General features: G+C 51.7%; 1 protein-coding gene across 1 annotated transcript in view; it reads right to left on the bottom strand.

The window, feature by feature from the left end:
• Window positions 1–1,012: 1,012 nt before the first annotated feature.
• ITGB5 (integrin subunit beta 5) overlaps window positions 1,013–25,348 on the bottom strand; it is a 116,321-nt gene continuing 91,985 nt past the window's right edge. The window contains exons 11-15 of the mRNA XM_070370427.1: window positions 10,053–10,275; window positions 6,146–6,249; window positions 3,610–3,729; window positions 2,140–2,306; window positions 1,013–1,511 (exon numbers count right to left, since the gene is read on the bottom strand). Coding sequence (XP_070226528.1) covers window positions 1,416–1,511; window positions 2,140–2,306; window positions 3,610–3,729; window positions 6,146–6,249; window positions 10,053–10,275 — 710 coding nt within the window. The 3' untranslated portion in view covers window positions 1,013–1,415. The remainder of the gene's footprint in view (window positions 1,512–2,139; window positions 2,307–3,609; window positions 3,730–6,145; window positions 6,250–10,052; window positions 10,276–25,348) is intronic.

Raw genomic sequence — 25,348 nt, forward strand, 5'->3', positions numbered from 1 at the left:
ACCTACATTTGGCTTTATTCCAAAAAGGATTGAAGGCAGTTTCACCAAGCCGCAAGGTCTCTGTTTCATCCTAATTACACAGGACAAAGGAAACACGAATCTGTTCATATTTGCCCCAGGTCATAAATACGGCTGTTTATTAATAGACATTTGTCTTAGCATTTGCTGAAATGAAGTAAAGGGAATTTGGTCCAAGGCTGAGAACAGATGAATCTGGAATAAAAGCCCAATAGCCTTGAAGTGATGCTAGCAGCAGCTAAGTGATTAGTGAAAGAGATGTTGCAAAAAGGAGCAGGTACCTTGCTTGTGAGGCCTGCTCTTTGTACCAGCTTGTCATTAGTTACACTTAATGACACCTAGGAAAGCCCCATCCCTTCTCCAGCGATCAGTTTCCTTGTCTATAAACAGGGGATAGGATCAGATAATTTGACTCAGATATGGAAAGAGAGAGGCCTTAAAGGGCCCTGCAGGAAGGACAGCCGACAGGAAACTTGTTATAATGTGCAAGAAGTCACTTTATGTGGAAGCCACATCTTGACCCTTCTTCATCTGCACAATTCGCAGCCTAACACCTGGGACATGGGAAAGAAGCCAAAGAGGTGATCATCACAGTTTAGAACCTAAGGAAAAGCTGGGAGTGTCCAAAGACATCTGCTCAGCCCTCCCTGGAGTGCTTCCCTGCCCCCGCCAAATGCCCCGAGTACTGCATGGAGCTCTGTGTGATGAGCCCTGGTCTGGAGTATTGGACTGGCTTGTGTGGTGTCCCTGCTGGGGACTTCAGAAAGGTAAGTGCATGTCATGAAGAGTGTCAGACACAAAATCTTTTGGTTTTAATCTTTACTTTCAATCCCAAACAATCTCTTTCCTTTTCATTACAAAAGTACTAGATGAACGTGGACAGAAGAAAGCTGACCTCTGCAAACTACATGCCTCCAACAGGCATCTCGATCCCGTCACCAACACCCATGTGCGAGGCAGAGACAACAGGCAGGTAATTCTCGGGAATCAGAACTATACATAAATGCACGATCATTTTATTTCATACAAACATGATCAACATGAGCGAAGCCAGACTGTGGATTTTACACACTCTTGACACTCCCAAGAGCCCTCTCGTGGGGCCAGATCTGAGGCCCAGCCCTCCCGGAAGGAGGACGCGGCCCGCGTCTCAGTAGTTCATTGAGACGACAAGCTGGACGTGCTGAGGAGAGCCGAGAGTACCGCGGCCAGGCTTGGAGGGGTGGCCAGCCGGCACAGCCGGGCGCCTTCCTGCACAGGCTCCCTGCCCGGGCTTGCCGGAAGGTCTCTGCGCTCGGTGGAGCAGGGAGCAGCGATCAAGCCGAGCAGCTGTCCAGAGCGTGTCAGTCTCTGGCTTGACAGCTCACCCCCTCCAGCCCTCTGAGGGGAAGGAGCTGTCAGTCCACTGTGCCATTGTAGGATTTGTTGAACTTGTTGAAGGTGAAATCCACAGTGTGCGTGGAGATGGGCTTTCTGTACAGAGGGTTTGAAGCCTAGAGAACACAGAGGGTAAAAGGACATGTGTTAGTTCATTCACTCATTCGAACACACAGGGTTGGAGGCCCTTCCAGGGTCAGTCACCAGGAGGGCAGCGGGCTCAGCGTTCGGGTGGAGGTGCTGCCTTGTGTTGCAAGACTTGCTCCTCCAACCCACTGGCCTGGAAAGGCCCCGCCCTTCCCTGAACTTTCTCTCTCCATCTCTGAAATGAGGGACCTTGTCCATCAGATGGTCTCTAAAGTCCCTTCCAGTTTTAACAGAAACTAACTAGGACTTCAGGGGGTACTCACTGTGCTCTGTCCTTGGGTGACTCGCAGTCTGCTTTCGGAAGCAAGGCACACACAGACATTGCGATAGACTGTGGGTAAGGGGGTCCCCTCCTGGGCTGTGTCGAGACCATCCAGACTCCCCCTGCTCAGGCTGTGCCCAGCACCTCTGCTCATGAGCCTCCTGACCTGGATGTGGTGTGGGGCTCTGTGCAGAGTGTTCAGAACTGGGTACACACCACCCCTCAGGCTTCACTTCTTTGTTCTGAATGCTAAAGGTGTGAGGGGGCCTCTGCCTGAACTCAACTAGACCCCTAAGCTTGACATGTTTCCCACTTCCAGCTTCCCACTGGCGTACCATTTCGTAGCGGGCCCTGGATCGCTCACTCTGGAACTTGGCGAACTCTCTCCGGTCGTGGATGGTGACGAGCAGCTTCCAGATGACCAGAAGTGCAAACCCAGTCAGGAGGATGCTGCCGACTACAGCCAGGAGGATGGTCATGGCACTGGGGGCGGTCCCACACTCTGGAGGACCAGGGCACAGTGAGCAAGCTGCCGGCATCACCATGCCCCACCCTCCAACCTCAGGCCCACCAGCTCTCCCCAGAGGCCCTCCTGTGCTTCATAAGACCCTCACATGGCTTCTGGGAGGTGTGGGTGGCAGGTGGGTTTCTCCAATGCACATGAAGTAAAAGATTCAAAGAAGGCTGGTGACTGTCCCAAGGCCACACAGCAAATCGAGGGCAAAGTCCAGGAGAACTTGGAGGCTGCTCCACTTTTTCCCCGCACACCCTCCGCACGGCTGCAACCCCCAACTCGAAGCACCCACGCTCCAGCCCGGCCCCGCCGCCCACGCAGGATGCTGGACCACGTCTCAACTTTCACATAAATGGTTTCGGGAGTAGACCAGGCGGCAGGAGGTTTCACGAAGCCATTCCACAAGGGCTGGGCTGGGGGCCAGCCAACATTTGTAAGCCCTTAGTGTGCAGCCTTTGGAGCAAATGTGCTTATTTTCAAAGAACCACAAAGACAGTGCTTGGAAACAAAGCCTCATTCTTCAGGCGTGCATCCTGGGCTGAGACCACAACCCTTCCCTCTGCCTCTGCCTCGGGAAGGCATGTTATGTGGTCTGGCCTCAAGTGGAAGCAGTTTGCAATGCTGTGAACTCAAGAGAGCAGATCTTTTCCTGCGCCCTCACCCCCGCTCCAACCTCCTCCAAAGAATAAAAGGGGTCATACCAGAAACCCTAATTATCCCAAGGAAAAGGGCTACTGGTCCCCAGGCCCGGAGCATGAGGCAGAAATGTCCATGTAGGGTCAGAGCTTGCCGTCCTCAGTGGCTGGGCACAGCACTTGTGGGAATGTTAACCCAGCGCTCTGCCCTTCCTGGACTCCACTCCAGGAAGCGGCAGCCCAGCCAGGGCCATGCATGTACCCAGAGCTCCCCGATGCCTGGCCCTGATGGTCCGGCCCTGCCTTGCACACTCGCACTGCCGCCGGCCATGTAGGTTAAGTGTGTTTTGTGCTTACCATCACCCCTGTACCCCTTCCTTTGAGATGAGACACTCCCCCAGGGCAGGGCCCTATCCTCCTATAACTCCCATTCCCTCCAGTCACAGCCCCCCAGCTCCGCCCCAGCAATGGTCCCCAGATGAACACTCATCTTTCTTCTGAACTACAGCAGTCAGGTAGAGGAGGCCTTGGATCCTGATCTTCACAGGGAACTGTGTCCCTCCCCTCTCTGGAGTTTGGAAAGGATGGTGAGGAGAGGATGGGTGACACAGAAACCAAGCGGCCCGGGGGAGCAGACAGGGCCAGGCCTCACCCACCTGGCTCCCTGAGGACCGTGAGGTTGGACTTCCCACTGGGGAGCTCTGAGTAGGTGAACATCATCACACAATCCTTGGCGGTTTTGTAGAAACAAAGCACAGCCTCCTGGTCATCTTTCACTGGAAGAAAACCAAGCAGAGATGTCCTGAGTATCTCTCTGAGTAACTTGGAGCCACCGAGGGATGGGGTGAAGAGCCAAATCCTGCCCCCAAAGAAAAGGGGTGCAGAGGGGCCGACTGGGAGTCTCTCATATCAAGAATGCAGGCCCAGCACTGAGTTAGACTGCCCCAGGGATGCCAACTCCCCTCCAAGTGAGGGAACCTCTGCAGCACTCACTGTGGGGATGTGGGAGGAAAGGAAGCACTATGGCCAGGCGGGCAGGACAATGGAACTGGAGAAAGAGGAGGCTGTCCGGCTGCCCGCGGAGGCCTGAGTGAGAGCTCGCACTCGAGCCCCCTGCCGAGAGCCAGCTGCAGGGGGACGAGAGTTGGCAGTGCTGTCCTGAGACGTGAAATGAGCACGCCAGGCCATGAGGCGAGAGAGAGACTCCCAGCCCCCAGCATGGTGCACACTGCTTGCCTTGCTCCCCATGCGAAGAAGCTCCTTTCCTCACACTGCCTCACACCTGCTGTCACACACACACGGCTGTCACCTGAGGTGAAGGCGCCACCCTCCCCACCCCCTCCAGTCCCCACCCCCAAGGCATTATCCACAGTCCAAGGCTTCCCTGGGTCGGGGTTAGACTGATTTCTTAGGGGGAAGGAAGCCCGGAAGAGTGTGAAGTAAGAGGGAGGCGGGTGATAAGCGAATGACCCACAGGTCCTGAGTAACAACTGCAGGTTATATTGTGACATGGAACGCCTTCCAGCTCCACCCTCTGTAAGCCTGTGGCTCAAAGGAGGACCTGGGACCAGACAGTTTTGAGTGGTTATCAGATGCAGAGGCCTGGGCTTTTCCTCTCAAACCCCAACCATAAGCCCAGTCTGGCTGAGTGTGAGCAAGTGTGTGTGTGTGTGTGTGTGTGTGTGTGTGTGTGTGTGTGTGAAAGCCTGGGGGAAGGAAGGAAGGAAGGAAGGATAACTGCTGAATTCGAATAGAAACTGGGCTTTTCCTCTCAAACCCCAACCGTAAGCCCAGTCTGGCTGAGTGTGAGCAAGTGTGTGTGTGTGTGTGTGTGAAAGCCTGGGGGAAGGAAGGAAGGATAACTGCTGAATTCAAATAGAAACTGGGCTTTTCCTCTCAAACCCCAACCGTAAGCCCAGTCTGGCTGAGTGTGAGCAAGTGTGTGTGTGTGTGTGTGTGCCTGGGGGAAGGAAGGATAACTGCTGAATTCGAACAGAAACTTTCTCTGTGAAGCAGCTGATTCAGGTCACAGCTGTGCATGAACAGCAACATTTGCTCCAGAGTGACAGAGTAGTCAGTGGGTCAGGAGAGGCACTGCCCTGTCTTTCTGTGGGTGTCCAGTCATGAGGCAATGGCCCAGGTCTGCAGGCAGAACTTGCTGCGAGCCAGGTCTCAAGTCATAGGACAGAAGTAGGGCAGGAAAACTGGCATGATGAGGCCAGGCTGGGGGGGGGGTGGGGGGCTCCCCATTGGCTCCCAGGTGCAGTACAAGCCCTGGCACACAGTAGGTGCTCAGTGACTATGCGCTGATGGCATTCATGACTTGGTTGCCATGATTTGGCCAGAGCATCAATCAAGACCAGGGAGGCAGGAACAGGGAGCAGAGAGACCTGCAGGAATTCTATCCTGGGTTCACCTGGACAGAATGCAAGCTCTGCCTTGTCTGATGCCAGCAGCATCAAGAGAGCTGTGCTGGGCTGAGGCCAAATGGGGCAGAGACTGGCTAGCTGGTCACCAAACATGGTTTCCCAGCTTCCTGCATTTCCTGGATGGCATTTCCCACCATTCCTGCAGTAAATGTGGCCGGGTGACTGAATTCTGGGGGGAAGTTACATGTACCCTTCCAGGTCCAGCCCATGTAAACCTCCCATCCAATCCTTCCCTCTGTCCTCCCCATTTGTAGACTCAATGGAGAGGCTTCTGAGGGCGTGGGGGAGGGTGGAACCAAAACTGAGAGGGTATCTGGGCTCATGAAGGACCAATGGAGGCTCTGTCAACCAGGAACATCTTCACTTTCAGTGAGTGACAAACCAACTTCTGTGTTGTTAAGTCACTGAGGTTCGGGGCCTGTTTGTTGTGGCAGCTGACAGTACTTATTCTAACTAATACCCCAACTTCTCAGGAAGCCTGGGAGAAGATGTGGCTAGGAAGGGACTGGGCCCAGGGACAGGATAGACACCGATGAACAGGGAAAGCCTGGAACCTGTGCCCTAGCCCAGGTACCCCAAGTCCTCTTGGGGAGCCAGCAAGGACTGGCCAAGGACCTGAGGCTACTTCCTAACTCAAGGCTAAAACTAGCGTCCTGTCTGCCAGGCAGCCCTGAAGATCCCCACAGGATAGAGTCTCTACGTCTCTACATCTACTGCCAGGATCCAAAAGGGGCCAGCTGCCCAGGCCACTCGGCATACTCACCGATGGTGTCCACCCGTGTGATCACCTCGTCCTTGCACAGGTTTTGGCAGGTCTGGTTGTCAGCTGAGCTCCCTGAGTGAAGCAGCAAGCACTCGACACAGTCTCTTTGGAAGAGAGGCGATAAATGTGGGTGTTAAATGCTGTGGATCAGCTCCACACATGTAACCGAGTACATGCCCCAAGAGTGCAGATCCCAGCCCTCCTTTAGGCCCCTGAAGCTTTAACTTCTGCCATCTCCAGTTGCTTAGCCCTACTGTCCCCGCCGTTGCCCTCATGCAGGGAAGCCTGAAGGTCCTTGGAGGAGCCTAGGTGAGTTTAGAGACGTGTCTGGTCCCCATGTCAAGTTGCAGGCTGGAGGCCTTTCAAATTCTGACACCAGGAGCCACATCCACCTGCACTCCGCTGTGTCAAATGCCTCCCTGAGGAGTCTGCCCAACACAGGGAGCTTCTGATGATTAAAAAAAAAATATTCCTGGCCTTGAGGAGGGGTTCTCACACCCCCGTGGCCCAACTCCCAAGATCCCCACCAGGAGACCATCACGCAGGCAGGGCTCTTAGCCCTCCTGCACATTAACCTCTCTGGGTGGGCTTTTAGGACATCTCTGCAGGGGCCCAGCCACACCCACAGAATCTGGATCTCTAGGGCTAGAGCCTGGTCTTCCAGGGATTAAGCAAAAAGGTGAGGGCTAAGGACCACTGTCCTGGAGACTCAGCCCTTTCCCCTTCTCCCTCCCAGACAGAGCCCATGTGGCATGGGAGCCAAGCTCTAACGGTTCATTAAGATTGTTGTGGAGGGGAGACAGGGTCCCTAACCCCTCTGGGGGACTGTGGGGAGGTGCATAAATGGGGTGGCAAGAACTCAACTCCAGGGAGAAGTGGGTTGCAACAAAACTGCCAGCGGACTGTCCACTTGCAGCTGATGGTGCTCGGTGACCTGCAGGGAGGAAAGAGATCCCCCAAACAGGGGCTTCTCCAGGAAATGGGGTGAGGACTCCAGAGTTAAGCATGTGGGGCAGGCCACTGCCTCCTTGCAGCTGTGTCCTGGCACCAGAATGTGGCAGGGGTGAGGGGGAAGCTTACAGAGCCTCAACGACACAGGGGACAGCAGTCCGTACCCCACAGGCCTATGGGGGCCAACAGGGCTGTGTGTCCGGAAGGCTCTCTGGGAAAAACATGGCAGGAAATATAACTGCCACGCGTTAGGTTTCTCATTTTCATTTTTAAATTCCTTGGGATGGAGGAACCAGTTACTACATTTCCAGGACAAAACCTGTGCAGTAGATGCCAGGCCTGAAGGGAGCTGGGAGCGTTTCATTAAGTCACTCTATTTTACAGGCGAGGGAAATGCGGACTCAAAGGCAGCAGGGCTCAGCATCCAGGACCCCCGCCACTCCGTCAAGTCCCTTCCCAAGTCCTTCCTCTGCTTTCTGAACATTGAGGAGGACTGCGCAAGTGAGTAGATCATGGAGAGAAAGCAGATAAGACTTTCTTACTAGGGTTCTAATAGTTTGAAGAATTCAACCATTCCAGGATGGGCCACCAAATTCCTCTCTCCCGGAATGACTTCATGGAAACATTCCGGAGTTAAACAAGTCGGAATTGCTGCATTTCCCCTGAGGCCAGAGCCCAGTGGGCGGGTACTGAGACTTGGCTGGGCACCAGGAAGGGGTGGCTCCTCCTCTGGTCCTTCTCACTAATGCCGCTGTCCTCCCCCCTCCCCACAATTAACACACTGCAAAGAAAGGTGTCTGGTTCTGGTCTCCACTAGGATTCACCACGGGGGCCTCCACCTGCAGGCCCTGCAGTCGGGAAAGGACAGGCCTGCTTCCAGGGAACATTCCCTCATCATCCACACTGGCAAATCAGTTTAACCCACGTGCTCCTCGCACTGGGTTGAAACTTGTGATTTATTATAGTCACGTATTAACATAAGTCTGGCCTTTAAACAAACAAGCTGCTGAGACAGACTCTGCGCAGGGAGTCTGTTAATTGAAATCAGCTGAGGCTGAATATGAACTCACCCAAGGTGAAGGGTGTGTTTGGTTAGTTCTAGAAAGTGGAGATTGCCTGCTCTGAAGTACCAGAGGGGGAAAAAAAGGACATAAGGCATTGGAAATCTGGTGGTTCTCAGCAAAGCGGTGAGTAGAAAAACAGCCTGAAATGAGGCACTATCAAAAGGACTTCATTTTTGTTTTTTTTTTTTTTAAAGTTACAAGTAGGCTGTGAAAGAGGCAGTGTCAGTGTGGCCCAGAGACAAGTAAGAAGGAATAGTGAGGTTCCTTGATGGCATCTCTTTGCTCTCCTTGCTCCTTTGGTGTTGTTTAATGGATAAAAAAAAAAAAAAAAAATCCATGTCTTCTTGGAAATGAATGCTTTAAACATTTAAAGCTAAGGCTGTCTTCCCAAGCGGCCTTTTAACTGACCTAAGCCAACCCTTTATTGCCCTGCTGCTCCAGAGGAAGGCAAAGAAACAGGTCTTATCAGCTTTTATTGTTCCACGTGTATTGTCCTGGCTGCATCCCCACCTCCCAACAGCCTCACAGGCCCCAAGGTCTGGGAGCACAGACTCCAAAGGGTCGTGCTGGTGGGAGCTGGGGGGAGGGTGCCTCCCTCAGGCATTACATGTTGATAATGGCTGAGAGTCCAGGCTCAGATGGCCACAGTTATTTGGGCTCCAGACCCAGGATCCTAACCTCCTCCCCTGGGACGTTTCCATTTGCATTTCTGCTGTTTCTCCACTCTTAGCAGGTCTACAGTGGATCTGTGTTTCTTTTCCCTTACTCTGCCTGGCTTCCCTCTAATTACACAAAATAAAATCTGGCCCTGTCTATCTTGTCTCTCCATCTGCGGCCAGCTTTCAATTACCCACGCCTGGATTATTTGTGGCAAACGTCCAGACAGGGGCTCTGCCACCCATAACGTTTCTGAGTTCAGACTGACCGGCAGCCCCAGCCACTCGGGGAGCATGACCTCCTCTCATTAGGAGCCTGGGCCAGGCATTTGGAAGGGATATCTGCCAAAAAAAATTGCACAGTTGCATTTCCCAGCCAAAAGGAAACAACGTCTGTATTATTACTTGTTTCTGATTATCTGTGCCCCTCCCTCCTGGCCCCTCAGCACGAGGATGACGATGGCGCAGCTGCTTCTCTAGCAAAATCAAGGCAAGCTGTCACTCTAGCTCTCCCGACGCCGTAACTCCCTGCTCTCCTTCATTCCCTCTCATTCGTGCTCTGTCAGAATGTGGAGGCAGAGCTGCGAGGTCAACTGGGGAACGCGACCCTGTGGCTGGGTCAGTGGAGGCCTGGAGCCTGTATCTGGACAATCTCTGCATTCAGCAGCAGCACGGAGACCCGCTCCATTATCTGTGCAAATGGAGCAGAAAATTCAAAAGCCACTGCAGTTTGTTCCTGGCATGCCTTATCTAGGTCAGGTGCCCTCCTGTCCAATCTACCTTCTGATGATGTTTTGTTTAAAGCAATATTTTCTATACAGGGAAGGTGGCCTGTGAAACACTGGGAGATGTTAATGGGGAGGGTCAAATTTATTTGGAAAAAACATGCATGCTGAATGTCCTTTTGAAATACTCAGTGACAGAGTAAGGGCTCAAGAAGATGCTATTTTGGTACCAAAATCAATTCATTTAACCTAGTAATCTGGTAATTTCTAAACTTGAATAACAGTCTTTGCTTTTTGTTGTTCTGTTTTGCTTTTGTGTTGTTTTTACAAAATCTCCATGGAACCAGAGCTTCAAAGGCCCTATTCTAGTTCATGCGAGTAAGAGTTTCATTGCCCTACAAGGTTGCATGGGCAAGGTGTGGGAGATGGGGAGTGAGAGCCTGGTGGCCCTGGAGGCTGACTGGCCAGAGGGCAGGATGGTCTGGGGGAGAAGCTGGGGTGGGGGCTTTACCTCTTTGTGCTGCAGGCATCGGGGCAGGTTGGGCACTTCTCACATGTCTCCCCAAAGGCCCCTGGCTCTGTGCACTGGCACTGCCCGCAGACGCAGTGCCCACGGTCGCTGCAGATGTGGCCATCCCTGGCCTGGCATGTGCTTATGTCTGTCGAGCAGTTACAGTTGTCCCCAATATAACCTGCGTGGCACTTGCATTCTCCGCAGTGACATTCGCCATGGCCTAGAAGGACACACACCACACATCAGTGCCAGCCTGCTTGCACGAACACACAACCAAGCTGGTGCCTGCCACGTGCTGGGCCCTGGAAATGTAACAATGAGACACGGACTGTGCCCTCAGACTCTGACCGGGCAGACAAAGAGGGCCTGGTGCCACCACAAGGTGACACCCAGGCGCCCAGGCGGTGCACGTCATCCGCCGGGGCTGGATGCTGCTCCAAGTCGGTTCAGAACTTGGCCAAGTTGTGCCCTGGACCCAGGACCCCAGAGGACTTCTTCCTGTCTCCCCGGTTATGTGACTATTGTGCCCTGGACCCAGGACCCCAGAGGGCTTCTTCCTGTCTCCCCGGTTATGTGACTGTTGTGCCCTGGACCCAGGACCCCAGAGGACTTCTTCCTGTCTCCCCGGTTATGTGACTATTGTGCCCTGGACCCAGGACCCCAGAGGACTTCTTCCTGTCTCCCCGGTTATGTGACTATTGTGCCCTGGACCCAGAACCCCAGAGGACTTCTTCCTGTCTCCCTGGTTATGTGACTAACAGCCCCAGGGCCTGTGGATGTGACCCCCCTATAGCAAAGGAGACTTTGCAACGTGGTAAAGTGAAGGATTTTGAGACAGGGGAGATTCTCCCAGATTATCCTGGGACCCTAAGTGCCATCACAAGGGTTCCGTGTAGGAGTAAGGCAAAGGGAGATCTGACTGCAGAAGGTGGTGGCCACGGCCAAGAGAAGCAAGATGCTGTGCTGCCAGCTCTGAAGACAGAGGCAGCGGCCTCAAGGAGCCAGGAACACAAGGAGCACAGCTCTGTAAGATGGAAAAGGTGAGGGAAGGACCCTCCCTGGAGCCTTGGCAGGGACTGTGGCCCTCCTGGTACCGACACTGTAGCCAGGGAGAACCATGGCAGACTCTGACCTCCAGAGCTGTAAGAGAACACACTGGAGTCGTCTTCAGTCACCAATTTGTGGTAACCTGCCACAGCCGCAATGGAAACGCACACAGGCACTGTCCCCGAGTCTCAGGGGGATGCTGACTCCGGAGCTGTGGCCAGAGCGGGACGATTCAGGAGCAGGGGCCAAGGGCGCCAGCAGCTAACACTGAACTCACTACGAACATGTCAGGCTTTACAGCGTGGGCTCACGGAACTCTTACAACCATCCCCTGCTCACAAGTGATGAAAACGACACACGGAAGGACAGAGCAGCTTGAGGGTGGCCACAGCGCCAGGACCCAAACCCGGAGCATGGCTCAAGGACCCACAGTCTGAACTTGAGGACCTGTAGCCTCTCAGGAGACAGAGTAGGCCCTAATCACGAGGAGAACCAGCTGAGGGCCCCCCAGCTCCCCCGTGCAGGAGGGACCTGTTTGCTCCACAGCCTCCAAGGGAAGAGGGGCCGGGCATCCCCTCCAAGCTCTGCAGGCATCAAGGGAAGGGGGGCTGCTGGGCTCAGAGGACTGTGTGTGCGCCAGGCACATGCGTGCACCTGCTGTGCAGTGAGACGCATGGGGAGTGCCAGCTTCCAGGGGGGTCTGACTGTTCATGGATCTCCTGTTCTCTGTGCTAATACAGTGGAAAGCAGTGCTCCAAATGGCAGTTTTTTAAAGTCTTCCTTACACTACTACTGTAGCATACTTTCCTTTCTCATGCCATTCTTCTAAGACTGATACCAAAAGGACCAAGAATTTGTATTTACTGAGAACCCACAGACACACTAGCAGGAGACCAGACAGACAGGGGATGGCGTCAGATGTCGGGGGAGGCCTTGCATTCTACTCCCACTCCTGAGTCAGCTGTCCTGATAGTTGGGTCTCAGCACCTTCTGTGAGGCCCCCAGCGAGTGTGATCCACAGTTCAGGTCAGGACCTAACTTCAGAGCGCCGCTTCACCCCTACTTCCTTCTTGTCCCCCTCTCTGCCCAGTCCTCACTGTAGTGCCTGGGACCTGCGGGACGCAAGGGTGGCCATCTGGAGCCAACAAGCCTCCCCCACCAAACCCCCCACACATGGACCACAGCCCAGGGACGCAGAGCCCCGGCAGACACTGCGCTGGGCAACAGCCTCCCCACTTCACAGGCAGCATCGAGGCATATGGCAGCCCTCTGGGAGAGGTGAGGAAAGCCAGGCCCAGCCAGGAGTAGGCTGCGGAATGCAGTTTAACTGCCTGGAAGCTGGCATGCGGTCTGTGGGCCACAGGAGAGAGCAGCACCCCTGGCTCAAGGGTTATGGTTAGGGGGGGAGCAGAGCACACAGCCACTCCAGGGAGGCAGGCCTGCACACCCCTCCTCTCCACCAGTCCTCGAACAGCCATGGCAGGCAGGAAACCACCCTCCACAGGGAAGTCTTCCCAAATGAAATGGATCCAATCCACATAGCTAGCTCCCTCACTCTCGACCTTGGGACCACATTGGTCAGCAGCCTGTTTTAGATTAAAATGGTTCACTGTCAGGGTAATTTCCACCCCCCCCCCAACATTTTATTATGAAAATTCCAAACCTGCAGCCAAGATGAAAAGACTGTGGTGTGAACATCCGCCTGTTTACCAGCTCTCCCACTGCCAGTGTGTTACCTGCTCCATCACACATCCCTCCCTCCTTCCATCCATCCATATATTTTTAAATGCATCTCAAAGTGAGTGCACTTCAGGGGTAGGTTTTTCATTAGCTCTGGCCTCTCCAATGGCTTGTACATAGCAGCATCTCATAAAGCAAAAATATCAGAAGAGGCATGGCTGGTGCCATATTTACACGCAGCAAAGACACTACTCAGCCAGAGGGACTGCTTTGTTTGACCTGGATGAGTGTTGTTTTCCCTCTTACTCTGTATTTGGCAGCAATGTACAATGAACCAGATGTAACCTGACAACTATTCCAGACTGTCAGTGGTTTGGAGAAGAGGTAGTATATTATTTTTTGTGGTGAAGTGTGGGTATGTGTGTGTTGAAAGAAGAACTTGCTCCCCATTGTGACTGAGCATCTCACGTGAAAAGATCTGCTCAATGAGAAGATAGCAAAGTTGCCAACTGCTCGTACTTTCCCCCATGATTGTTGACTGGCAAGTAAACCCAGCTGCCTCGGGCACATATGACCCATGAGAACCCAAGAGCTCCAAAACCCAGCCCAAGGTCAAAGCAGTTGAATGTGTCCTGGATCTGGGGTGTGAGCAGAGTTAGGAGTCACAGGCAGGAGATACTAGGGGTCAGTGGTCACCAATGTGGCTCCATGGTGAGGGGCAGGACTCATGGCCAGAGATGTAAGCCATCCCTGGAAGCCGCGCCCCCAGCACCTGAGCAGCGAGGACATGGAGAGAAGGAAACGCTGTGCAAAGAGCCTGTGAGTGAGGACACAAGAGCTGTGCCATTAGTGGGGGCAGCAGGTGGGAGGCACAGAGGCCACAGGACTGGAAAGTCCTCATCCATGGGGCTCTTCGGCTTCTAACAGTTGCCAGTTCCAATGCAAAGTCCCAGCAAGTCACACTAGAGAGAAGCCACGCTTGGTGGAGTGGCTGAATCCGCCTAAGGGCTGTCCTCAGGGACTCCCTGGATGGCCCCAGTTTGTCCGTCAGGTGATCCACTGCCTCCCAAGACAGTGGAAAGAAGCTACAGCAGAGAGGGGCGCACGCACCTTGCCCTCCTTCACTCCCACGCAGATCCTACCGTCTAATCAGGGGAGTCTCTGCCAGGGAGCCTGGGATTAGCCTCAGAATCACCCTCAACACCGTCCTCCAAGGACGGCCTCCCAACCAGAGGAGCTGGCAATAAGGCACAGCCACGCGCCATCTCAGCCTAAGCTTCCATGTCTCCTCCAGAAAGCGTGACCTCTACAGAGTGTCACCAAGCATGTAAATCTGGTCACAATGTATCCTAACCCAAACATCTCAGACCCTGCAGTTGGGCCTCAACCTGCCTTTCCCTCGACCCACACATGCAGATTTCCACATCCTCTGGTCAGCCCTTGGCCTCTCCTAATGCCCTAGGAGGACCATGTGTTATTAAGATGACAAGGGCCACTTGGGTCCCATCCCCAGGCTCAATAACCCATCTATTACCAGGAGAGCTGCATGGGGAACGGGAACACCCAGAGGGCCGAAGCAAGGAGTCCTCATCATAACAGAGCTCATTTATAATGCTTCCCCAGCACCTTGGCAGAGTGTGCTGAATTTCATGATGCCTGTTTAATACTCTGCAGACGTAAAAAATATTTTCATTACATACAGATAGGGATACTGAAGGGCATGTGAAAGCACTTTGTAAGCTGTGAATTGCTACATGTGCAAGTTATTATTAGTACCTTTGTTGGAATGATTGATAGTTAAATGGACAGGAAGTTGTAAATGTGTCTATTTATACAGAATTTCAGCTCTACAGAATTCAACAGCTTTCCATCAGCAAAACGGTGCTTGTGTGGGCCACGGGCCAAGACGCAGCCCCCTGCCTCCCTTGATAAAGTAGAATACGGGCTATTCAGAGGCAGGGGTGCCGTGGAAGCCGGCAGGAAGGAGCTGCTGGAGAGGAGGGATGGGGGGCTGTGAGGAAGCCCAGCCAGAACCAGTGCTCTGCAGAGGCCAACAAGGGCAAATTCTACAGTGCAGTGGGATGTGAGGGTGGAATCCAGTGACAAAGTGGTGAGGCAGTGGCCACAGACAGCATGGCAGCTCCCACAAGGAATCCGGTTGTTCAGGGAAAGGAAGAGATGGGGAGGAAGGAGGCTGGGGATTTTAAAAAGGGGATATTTAAGCATCCTTCTGATTAAAGAGAAAGATACAGAAAAGAGAAAATCTGGTGGCAAGTGGAGGGATCAAGGGAAGAACAAACTCTAAAGAGATCACAGCAGAAAGAGACTGAGGTGGGGAGGAAGTGGTGGGGGGTGGTGAAGGCAGACTGAACAGCTTGGGGTGAGGGCTGTGGCCGGAGGAGCTCAGGATAACCCTGATCAGCTGCATGAAGGGCTGGGGGCTGTGCATACTTGTTCAAGTGTGTGAACCATGTTCAAGTGTATCCTGCACCACTGGCTATGTTACCTTGGGCAAATCTCTAAACCTGACTGATGATCATGTCCTTATCTGTCAATGAGGACAATGCCTTCCTCATGGGAGTGTCTTCAGAAATACTGATGTTACTGCAAATCAAGCCCCTAGTGCAGCAGCTGACACAGGACTGCCCTTGGAGCGGAGCAAGCAAGGATCAGTGCTCTGGACAGTGGTCACAGCACTGTTCCGGGGTGATGAGAAGACAGGGATGAGAAAAAGTATGGGACTGTGCCGTGGAAGGACACAACTTCAAACGGGGGGAGTTCAAGGGAGTGGAAAGCAAGGATCTGCCAGGCGAGGGGTGACTGACTCAGATAGGAGACAGCCAGGCCCCCTGTCCTCAGGAAAAGGAGGGGTGGACATTCCTGCATGAGGCAAAGGGTGAAGGGGAGTAAACACACCACAGAACATGGGTGATGGGCAACAGAGCAGGGATACAGGAAACATTCAGAAACTGAGGCGGTAGAGTGGTGGCTAACACGGGGCTTCTGAAATCAGGGAGCCTGGGTCGCCTCCTGATTCTGCTATTTGCCAGAAGTGACTGATGTTTAACCCCTCTGCATGTTGGTTTCTTCACTTTAAAAGAGGGCCAATAGGGGCTTCCCTGACAGTCCGGTGGTTAAAACTCCGTGCTTCCAGTGCAGGGGGAATGGGTTCCATCCTTGGTTGGAAAACTAAGATCCTGCATTTATGCCATGCAGCATAGCCAAAAAATAAAAATTCAATAAACTGTAACTTCAAATAAAATCTAGAACACTCTTTAAAAAAATAAAATAGGGCCAATAAAGATGCCTCCCTTGTAGGCTTGCTGTTATGAGTTCAATCACTTAACCTATATAAAGCACTTGTGTCTGACATATGGGCTTCCCTGGTGGCTCAGTGGTAAAGACGCTGCCTGCCAAGCAAGAGACTCAGGTTCGATCTCTGGGTTGGGCAGATCCCCTGCAGAAGGAAATGGAAACCCACTCCAGTATTCTTGCCTGGGAAATCCCACAGACAGGAGCCTGGTGGACTAAAGTCCATGGGGGTCACAAAAGTGTCAGACACAACTTAGCAACTAAAGGACAAAAGTGCTGAGTTAATGCTAGCTAGCTCCATCGTTGTCACTGTCACAATAGAGGGAGGGTGAGGGAAGGGAAGCTTGGAGCAGATGATCTCAGAGTTCGGAGAGGAAACACTTTCTGGGAGCTTGGATCAAAGACTTCCAAGGTTAGGGAACTCCTTGGAGGCTCACTGGTTAGGACTCAGCGCTTTCACCGCCGGGACCCAGGTTCAATCTCTGGTTGGGGAACTAAGATCTGGTTAGCTGCATGGTACAGCCAAGAAAAAAAAAAAAAAAAAAAAACAGACTTCCAGAGTTACAAGCTCCCGGAAAGTGACTTAATCCACATCCAGCCCAAAGAGAGAACACTCAGGGTTTGGTTGGACCGCTCGCTGGACCCCAGAGCTTTGCTGTGGAGGCTGACACCCAGTGGTGCCGGAGGCCCTGTTCTGTGTGTGTGTTGGAGGAGGGGAGTGTGGGGGGCAGGGTTCCAGCCTCAGCAGGGAGAGCAGGACGTCTGAGGCAGAGCATATGTGGCCCTCGGCTCCCAGCTGGACGATGGTCTGCAGAGACCCAAGAGGGCCCTGGGGTGACCTCAGGGAACTTGAGTGAGAGCCCTGGGGCTGGAAGAAGGAGCGAGCCAGCCTGGGACGGGGCAGAAACAGAAGTGGGTGTCTTCTCCCCATCTTGGCCCAGCCCAGGAACAAGGGTCACCACAAACGTCAGATGCTTCAGGTACAAATCATCTCTCTCCACAGCTGGTCCAAAAATAGTTTCCATCCAGCTTGGGAACGCACTTCGCTTCCGTCACTGATCAGCTTGCGGCCCTTCCTCTCCAGGCTGAGGAGTGGAGGGCTGCGCGTAGCTCCCTGGACTGGAAGGGTGCGTCCCTCACTCCCGTCTCTTCCTCTCCCACTGGCAGCATCCCTCTCTCATGCAAGTATATACTCCAGCTTCTGCCTCCCTCACAGCCCCCAACACTTCTCCCACAGCCCTCTGTCTGCCCGTCATCTCCTCCTCCTCTCTCTCCCACTCTTCCCAGGACGGGCAGCATGTAAACAGGAAGTGGTTAAGAGAGAAAAGAAAAAGAAGGGATGTGGGCTGGAAAACCTCTGTTCATCTGGGTGATTTCCCTGCCACAGAAGTCAGGCCTTGTCTGCGGTGTGGACACCTCTGGGTGACACCCGGGGCACAGCCTCTAGAACTCTCTAACAGCCGTCTTTAAAAAAAGCAGGAAAACTAACTCAGAGCTTTGCGTGCCTCCAGTCCCCCGGTGTCTGTGTGACTCGGGGATCCCAAGCCACTGCTGAGGCAGAGACAGTGCACAGCCCTGCCCTCCTTAGCATCAGCCAGTGTTCAGAGCCACTCTCTGAGCCTGTGGACACAACAGCAGACAGAAGGGCATGGTCACAGACATCCTGGCACTCACACAGTCTCCATGGTGAACCACAGCCAGATCTGGGCTGCCCTCCTTGTGGCCAAACACACACACAGGCTTCTAAAGGGTCCGTGTCTGTGTCCGGGGCTGGGAAGGGGAAAACCCTCCTGAGAGGCACTCTTCCTGGCGCCTGGCCCAGGAGCAGGTTAGGATTACATAACAGCCGAGTGTTCTCGTGCCGTGAGTCTGGTCCCCATGGGAAGGGCCCCTCCCTGTCTCAGTGTTCCCTTCCATGCACTGGCTTTTGGTGCTGGAAAAAACAGAGAACAGGGAAATGCACAGGACATCTCCTCAGTTCCTGTGAGAGCGATCTCGGCCCGGCTCCGGACACCTCAGCGGAAACTAAATAAATCTCCAGGGGCAGGAGAGAAGTTGCTCTTGAAGGGTTGTGTCCTTCTCACCACGGGCTTCCTGAGCCTGTAAACACAGCCTGCTCTTGCCAAGGATGAGTTACTGACTGGAGAACTTGCCAACTAAGGGCTGCCCCTCCCAAAGACAGCACAGCGCTCCTTGCTCCACGCCAACCTGGACACCAGCTCTACAGAGACTCTCCTCAGACCCACTCGGCCCTACCCTGCCACTCGACTTGGAACCCCTCAGCTGGGGGCACCTCTTCTGGACGGAGCTACCTACCGTGCAATCTCTCCCAGCCACCTGCTGGCTCTGGCAGCGGTCCAGCTTCTTCATCAATAAAAAAGGCGCAGTGGCTTGTCTATCTCACAGGACTGGGGGAATTCTCTGTTAATGTGCACTACAGGAACTGTATCAGGTACTGCCTTTAAGGAATTTCTAATTTCACTGAGACATCAAGTCATTAAAATCTCTTAATAGAGAAACTTTTTGGGGTACTTACAACAGGACGGGCATTGTTCTAAGCACTTAATCTGAATGTTCTCATTAATAGTCCCAATCGCCCTATGTGCTGATATAATTATTACCCTAATTTTTGCAAGTATGGAAAATGAGGCTTAGAGAAGCCACGTAATTTATCCAAAGTCACAAAGCAGGTAGGAGTCAGGGCTGGGATTGGAACCACATTTGTTTAACTCTGGAGCCTTAACCACTACATGTACTGCCTCTCCAGCCCAGTCGTGACTTAGTCATGACTAAGTCATAACAAAACAACACACAGGATAAATGTTCAAGGTGACCCAGGGTATTTTATAGCTTAAAAATGTGCAACAGACCCATGCCCAAGGCTGGTCCTTTTAATCACTGATCATTAAATCCCTCTTGGCCTCTGTTTCCTGTGTGAACAGTAAGGGCGGTAACTAGGTGGGCTCTCCCGTCCTCCACACTGGCACTTGCTATTCCAGGTCAGAGGGGAGAGAGACTGGGACAGGCTCTAGGCTAAGCTACAGGTTTTGGAATAGTAGAGGACAGAAGGCATTTGGGGTGCAAAAAATGGGATGCATTCCTTTGTGAGGATGAATAGAGAGAGTGGGCAGCCTGGAGGGAAGTATTTGAAAAGGAGAGGTGGATGAGAATGGCCACCCAGGGGCTAGACATGGGTCTGTTTGTCTGCATGTGTGTTTGTAGGCGTACATGTTTGCAGGCAAGTGTGTATAGAAACCAACAGAAGGGAAGGAAGGGAAAGAGGGCGGGATGCCGACTGTGGAGGAAGGAGGGCCTGAGGGCTAGACTGAGGAGCGTGAATTTATCCCATAGCCCCCAGATGGCTGGACAATAAACTCCCTTCCCGAGAGGGAGGCTGAGTGCCTCAGCTGGACACTGCAGCGCTCTCCTGGTTGAGTCCTCACACTACAGTCTGCCCTTTCCCCAGGTCAGTGTCCACGTGGCCTCCTCCATCACTTCCCTAAATTGTCAACTATGTCATGACACCCTTTCGCTTAAAACTCAACAGCTCCTCACCACCAAAAGCACAGCTTCCACATTTAAACTGTTGTCCCCAACATACGGGGCTGTTTGAGGCCTACCTCTCGAGTCTGTTCAGCTGCCCCTGTGCCCCCAGGCACCCCAAGTTCTGGCCATTCCAAACCACTCCAAGCTTCTGAAACATGCTGAACTTTAGCGTACCTTTGTTTTGAAACAATTACTTTGGCTGCAGTATATATTTGTTTTTTTATATGTCTGGAGCATATATTTGTTTTTAAACAACTACTTTGGCCGCAGTATCAGGAGTAGAAAAACTAGGACAGTGGCAGCACAGATGGGGAGAAGACGGATTTCAGACAGAAGAGGGGAGTGCACAAGACTTGATAGTAGAAGGAATGCAGGAGTTGAGGAGATGGTAGGAAAAAGGATGATTTCCAGGTTTCTGGCTTGTACAGGTGGATGAAAGGGGGAGATAAGGAAAATCAGGAGAGAACCACGGCTGGGAGGAAGATCATAAAATCAGTCTGAAACGTCCTGAGATTGAGGTGCATTTAAGACATACAAAGCTGAAGGGAGCTTGGAAGCAGGTCTGAGCAACCGAGCAACTTAAGGGTGACTGAAGGTGTGGGCACAGCGAAATGCCCGAGGGACACTCTAGAGGAGCAGATGGCTAAGCCGTGCCGCAGACAATCCCAGCACTGAAAGGCGTTCAGCTGCTATTCAACACTCAGGTCAAGACGAGGGCTGATAAGCCTTAGACATAGCAGGACACAGCCATATGGGGCCTGGAAGACCTGCTCTGGCGGAATCGTGGGGCTGAATCTGAACTGGACTGAGGTGAGGGCTGCCTGGGAGGTAGTTCATGTAGTCGGTGGGTGCAGACGAATGTTCTGAGGAATACGGCTGTGAGAATGGAGGAGAGGAGCTCACAGTGAGGGGGATCAGGGGTTAAGGGTTTCTCTTTCTCTATTTTTTTTTTTCTTTAGAGTCCTGAGCATGTTCTTAAGTCAACTAGAATAGTTAACAGGGAAAGTATAGTACACATCACTTATCACACAGATACATTTGTTTCCCCATGTGACGCATCTCATTAGCCTGCAAACCCATACAAAATCAAAGGCGGTGTTTTATTTTTGCTTGCCCAATGCCTAGCATGGTGTCAGGTACACAGTAGATGCTCAGAATATGTTGTTGGCTCTTGGAGGCTGTGAACGCCATCAGGACAAACCTGAAACCCTGGAGAAGATATCTGATACTGGAAATTAGAAAAGGAAAAGGAGTATTACTGATGTTTAAACATCACTCTCAAAATATTTCAAATTCTCAACAAATGCCCAAGAAAAACAGAGACTGCAGGATGACACGAGAAATAAAAATGAGAAACTCTTTCCTGTGGCAACACATGGCCGTGGTCAAGCAGAAGTCACAGGCTTTGCACTCACTGCCGTGACTGCACATTGTTCAGATTTCTCCAGCAAACGGCTCTTCGGAGATGTGAACAATGATGCATCCTCAGTCCTGGGATCGGCTGCTCCTCTGTCCTTGGCTTAGTGTCAATGAACCAGCCCTGACAAGCTCAGCTGACGCTGCTTCCCAATAGGCGAGGCCCTGATAAGCCCCTCACCCTTTGCCCACATCTGCTGGACTGCATGCTGCATTCTGCATATGAGCGGTGAAATGCAACCACTACTAAGCAAACAAGGCACTGCTGCTTTAAGCTAAACTTTCCCAAACCTCAAGATTACTTAAAGAGGATAGCTCAGGCTGGACAGGGCTTCCCTGATAGCTCAGTTGGTAAAGAATCTGCCTGCGATGCAGGAGACCCCGGTTTGATTCCTGGCTCAGGAAGATCCTCTGGAGAAGGGACAGGCTACCTACTCCAGTATCTTGGGCTCCTCTTGTGGCTCAGCAGGTAAAGAACATGCTCACAATGTGGGAGACCTGGGTTTGATCCCTGGGTTAGGAAGATCCCCTGGAGAAGGGAAAGGCTACCCACTGCAGTATTCTGGCCTGGAGAAGTCCATGGACTGTATAGTCCACAGGGTTGCGGAGAGTCAGACATGACTGAGCGACTTTCACTTTCACTGGCTAGAAAGTCAAGACTCCACTGTCAAAGGCAGCAGAGCCCTCTCAAAGGACATCGTTGCCTTTCTGGTCCTAGCACCTGACTTCTCCATGCTGGTGCCCAGCTGCCAAGTCCCTCTTATTACTGCTGCATTTCACACAAGGGCACCAAGGAAAGGCCTTGGTGTCTGACCCAACTCTATCGATTACAGGGAGATTCAGGCCATGAAGAGAAAATGGAAAATCCCGAGTTCCTTAATGAACTCACCTTTCCAGTTTCAAAGGAGTATGTAATCAGCTGAATGCAATGAACCAGAGTCCTCACAGGCCCCCAAGAATGCTGACTCAGAAAGAAAAACAGAAGGCCTGAGGCCAAGAAAAACAGAGGTGCCCCAGATCAACTTCTCAAGTTTGGCTTAATCTGCCCGATCTGCTTGGCAGGCACTGTGGGGAAATGCCAACCGCATCTGGGGAGACGTGAATTCTCTCCCCTTTCCTCTGGTCACTGCGACAGGATGAAAGGGTGACTATTTTCAACCTGGAAAGCTGTCATGTTGTTGTGGCTGGTGAACAGGTGCCATATTCCATCCTCAGCTGGCCACTGTTCAGAGCCTGGAGTAGCACTCTTGATAGACAGAGTCGGTGTGGCATGTGACAAGAGTGGGCCACGCTGAAGCCTGGCTGCCAGAAGCCCAGCCAAGCCACAAGATGGCAGGAAGCAGCTGCCAAGAGAAGAGAATCCCCTGAGGGTTAGGGTAGGTGGGCTTTTCTTAGGTCAAGGCTCTGGGCCAACCACCACCAGTGGGGAGCATGGCCAACATGCCAATCTTCTCGGCCACAGTCTCCCCCACGGGCCTGATCAGTAACAGCCACCTCCAACTCCTGGTAGAGGAAAACAACCAAATGAGATCATTCACATCAAGAGCATTTTATAAATTAAAACAGGCTAACAAAGGCTCATTTAAGGAAAAGTGGGTCCAGTCTAATCAATAACAATAGCCAGACACTCAATGGCTACTAAGGGGAATGGTCTGTGCCTCTCGAGTAACAGTCATAAAACCGGGCGCCTCGGCTGGCCTCCTGGTCCACGAGTGTCCTTTAGCCTGGTGTGTGCTCTCCTTATGCAACCCAGAGAAAACGCACTGAGCAAAACAGAGACTAAATGTTTCCTAAAATTTTGACCAAAATAAAGCGTACTTATTAGGGAAGACTTGGAAAATTGTGGGCTACATGCTTGAGTGGTGGCAGGAAGGGCTGAACTGGTAATAGATTTGGGAAGGGTCTCAAGCTAGTCAAAATGAGCAAAATTCAGTAGAAACAAGGTTAACTATTTACTTGCAAGGTTCCCCAAGTCTGAATCTATAACCAAGAATCATAAAGTGATTTAGTCCAGGTTCTGGGCCTCAGTTTCCCACAATGCAAAAGGTCAGTGCAGGTAATAGGCAGCTGTGTGTGTGTGTGTGTGTGTGTGTGTGTGTGTGTGTGTGTGTGTGTCTGGTGGTGGCAGGAAACGCAGGAGATGCAAATAATCCTACTATTTCATGCTTGCTTATGGAGAGTACAAATTAGCCTCAGTGTGTTTCCAAGGAAAAACACCTCAAGATACTAAAAAGTGTGTTAAAGTAGATTCTCCTTGCATTGTTACAATGTTTGCCTAAAGGCCAATACTGCAATGTCAAACAACATAAAATAGCAACCTGAGAAGTATATTCCTTTAGCTTAAGGATGACGGGTCACCTGATCAAGACTTTGGGGCTGGGGTTTGTGGACTGGGGTGATAGGAGGTCCCGTCTGCTGGGTCAGAGGGCAATAGGCAAGGGCTCAGGAAGATGTCCAGAAGACAACAAGTCCGAGGGGCCTTCCAGGGATAGACCTTCCTCCTGCCCTGTGTCCTCTGACTCTTGTTTGCAGAAAAGCTTTAGCCTCCTCCGAGGCCTCCCCCAAGTTCCAAAGAGGAAATTTAATCAGAGAAGTGAGAAAATGCAGAAACAAAGAAATGCAGTCAAGAAAAGCAAAATAACAGCTTAGGCATAAAACCAAGTCAAGGACCCTTAGCTCCTCCTCAAGGGCTACTGACATCCTGAGTCATATCCCTGAGCTGTTTTGCAGAAACTAAAGCCCCCACCAAGTAGAGAAAATTGACTGCATGATGATGGTAGACGCCAGACCAGTTGAAATTCAAAAAAAAATTCATGCTACTACTTCACCATAACCTAATCAGAAGAATGTTCACAAGCTGGTCAGGCTCCCTGCAACCATCACCCCTAACGTGGCCTTTAAAAACTCTTCTGTGATGGTCCTTGGGGAGTTAAGGGTCTTTCCAGCATGAGCTGTCTAGTCTCCTTGCCTGGCACCTGCAATAAACACTGTGCTTTCCTTCACCGCAACACAGTGTCAGTCGAATGGCTTTGATGGAAGTCAGACTAACAGACCCCGGTCGACCTTTCATTAACAAGACACAAAATTTCAGGAGGCTGAACTCACTTAGAGCAACTTCCAGACAGCAGGGAGAGTCTGGATCTGGGTGGAGTTCTTAGGTCAGTGTTTGACAGTTAAGAACACTTACCCCAAAGGAAAACAGGGCTCCATCCAATCCTGCCACACCCCACCCAAAGCACTGAGCAGCAGAGACTTACCATCAGTTATATAACAGTTTCCAAAATCAAGACTAAACTCAAAAGTGACAGCTCAACACTGAAGAAAGGAAACCAAAGTAGCTCTAAGAATAACTATTTTAGTCACCAGAGGTCTCTCATTGTTTTCAACTTAACTAAGAACAGAAAATTTCCTAATGTGTTATTCCATAATATCAAAAAGTTAATGCCACCCAATTCTATACATGATTAAGATTTTATCTTTGGCATTTTCATGGTTTTCTTAGGCTTTTCCTTTGTTTTTAAAGTTTCATTATTTCCTTCACAAGCCAAATTCCATGACCTTGGATTAGGCCTGAAGTTCAAAAGCATGTGCAGAGTCCACATCACAGGCTCCCCTGTCTGCACACTTCCCTTTCTAAGTAGAGAGACAAGGGTAGTAAGGTGAGGTCCAATGTCCAGATTACTCCAGTTTTCACAGTCACTGGTAAATTGCTGCTTCAGATATTTCTGGGATCTGAGCAGTGAGAAACCTGTATGCAGGTCAGGAAGCAACAGTTAGAACTGGACATGGAACAACAGACTGGTTCCAAATAGGAAAAGGAGTCCGTCAAGGGTGTATATTGTCACCTTGCTTATTTAACTTCTATGCAGAGTACATCATGAGAAACGCTGGGCTGGATAAAGCACACGCTGCAATCAAGATTGCTGGGAGAAATATCAATAACCTCAGATATGCAGATGACACCACCCTTATGGCAGAAAGTGCAGAGGAACTAAAAAGCCTCTTGACGAAAGTGAAAGTGGAGAGTAAAAAAGTTGGCTTAAAGCTCAACATTCAGAAAACGAAGATCATGGCATCTGGTCCCATCACTTCATGGGAAATAGATGGAGAAACAGTGGAAACAGTGTCAGACTTTATTTTTTGGGGCTCCAAAATCACTGCAGATGGTGACTGCAGCCATGAAATTAAAAGACGCTTACTCCTTGGAAGGAAAGTTATGACCAACCTAGATAGCATATTGAAAAGCAGAGACATTACTTTGCCAACAAAGGTCCGTCTAGTCAAGGCTATGG

This window comes from Bos mutus, chromosome 1, assembly GCF_027580195.1.
Source record: "Bos mutus isolate GX-2022 chromosome 1, NWIPB_WYAK_1.1, whole genome shotgun sequence".
In the NCBI taxonomy this organism is placed as follows: Eukaryota; Metazoa; Chordata; class Mammalia; order Artiodactyla; family Bovidae; genus Bos; species Bos mutus.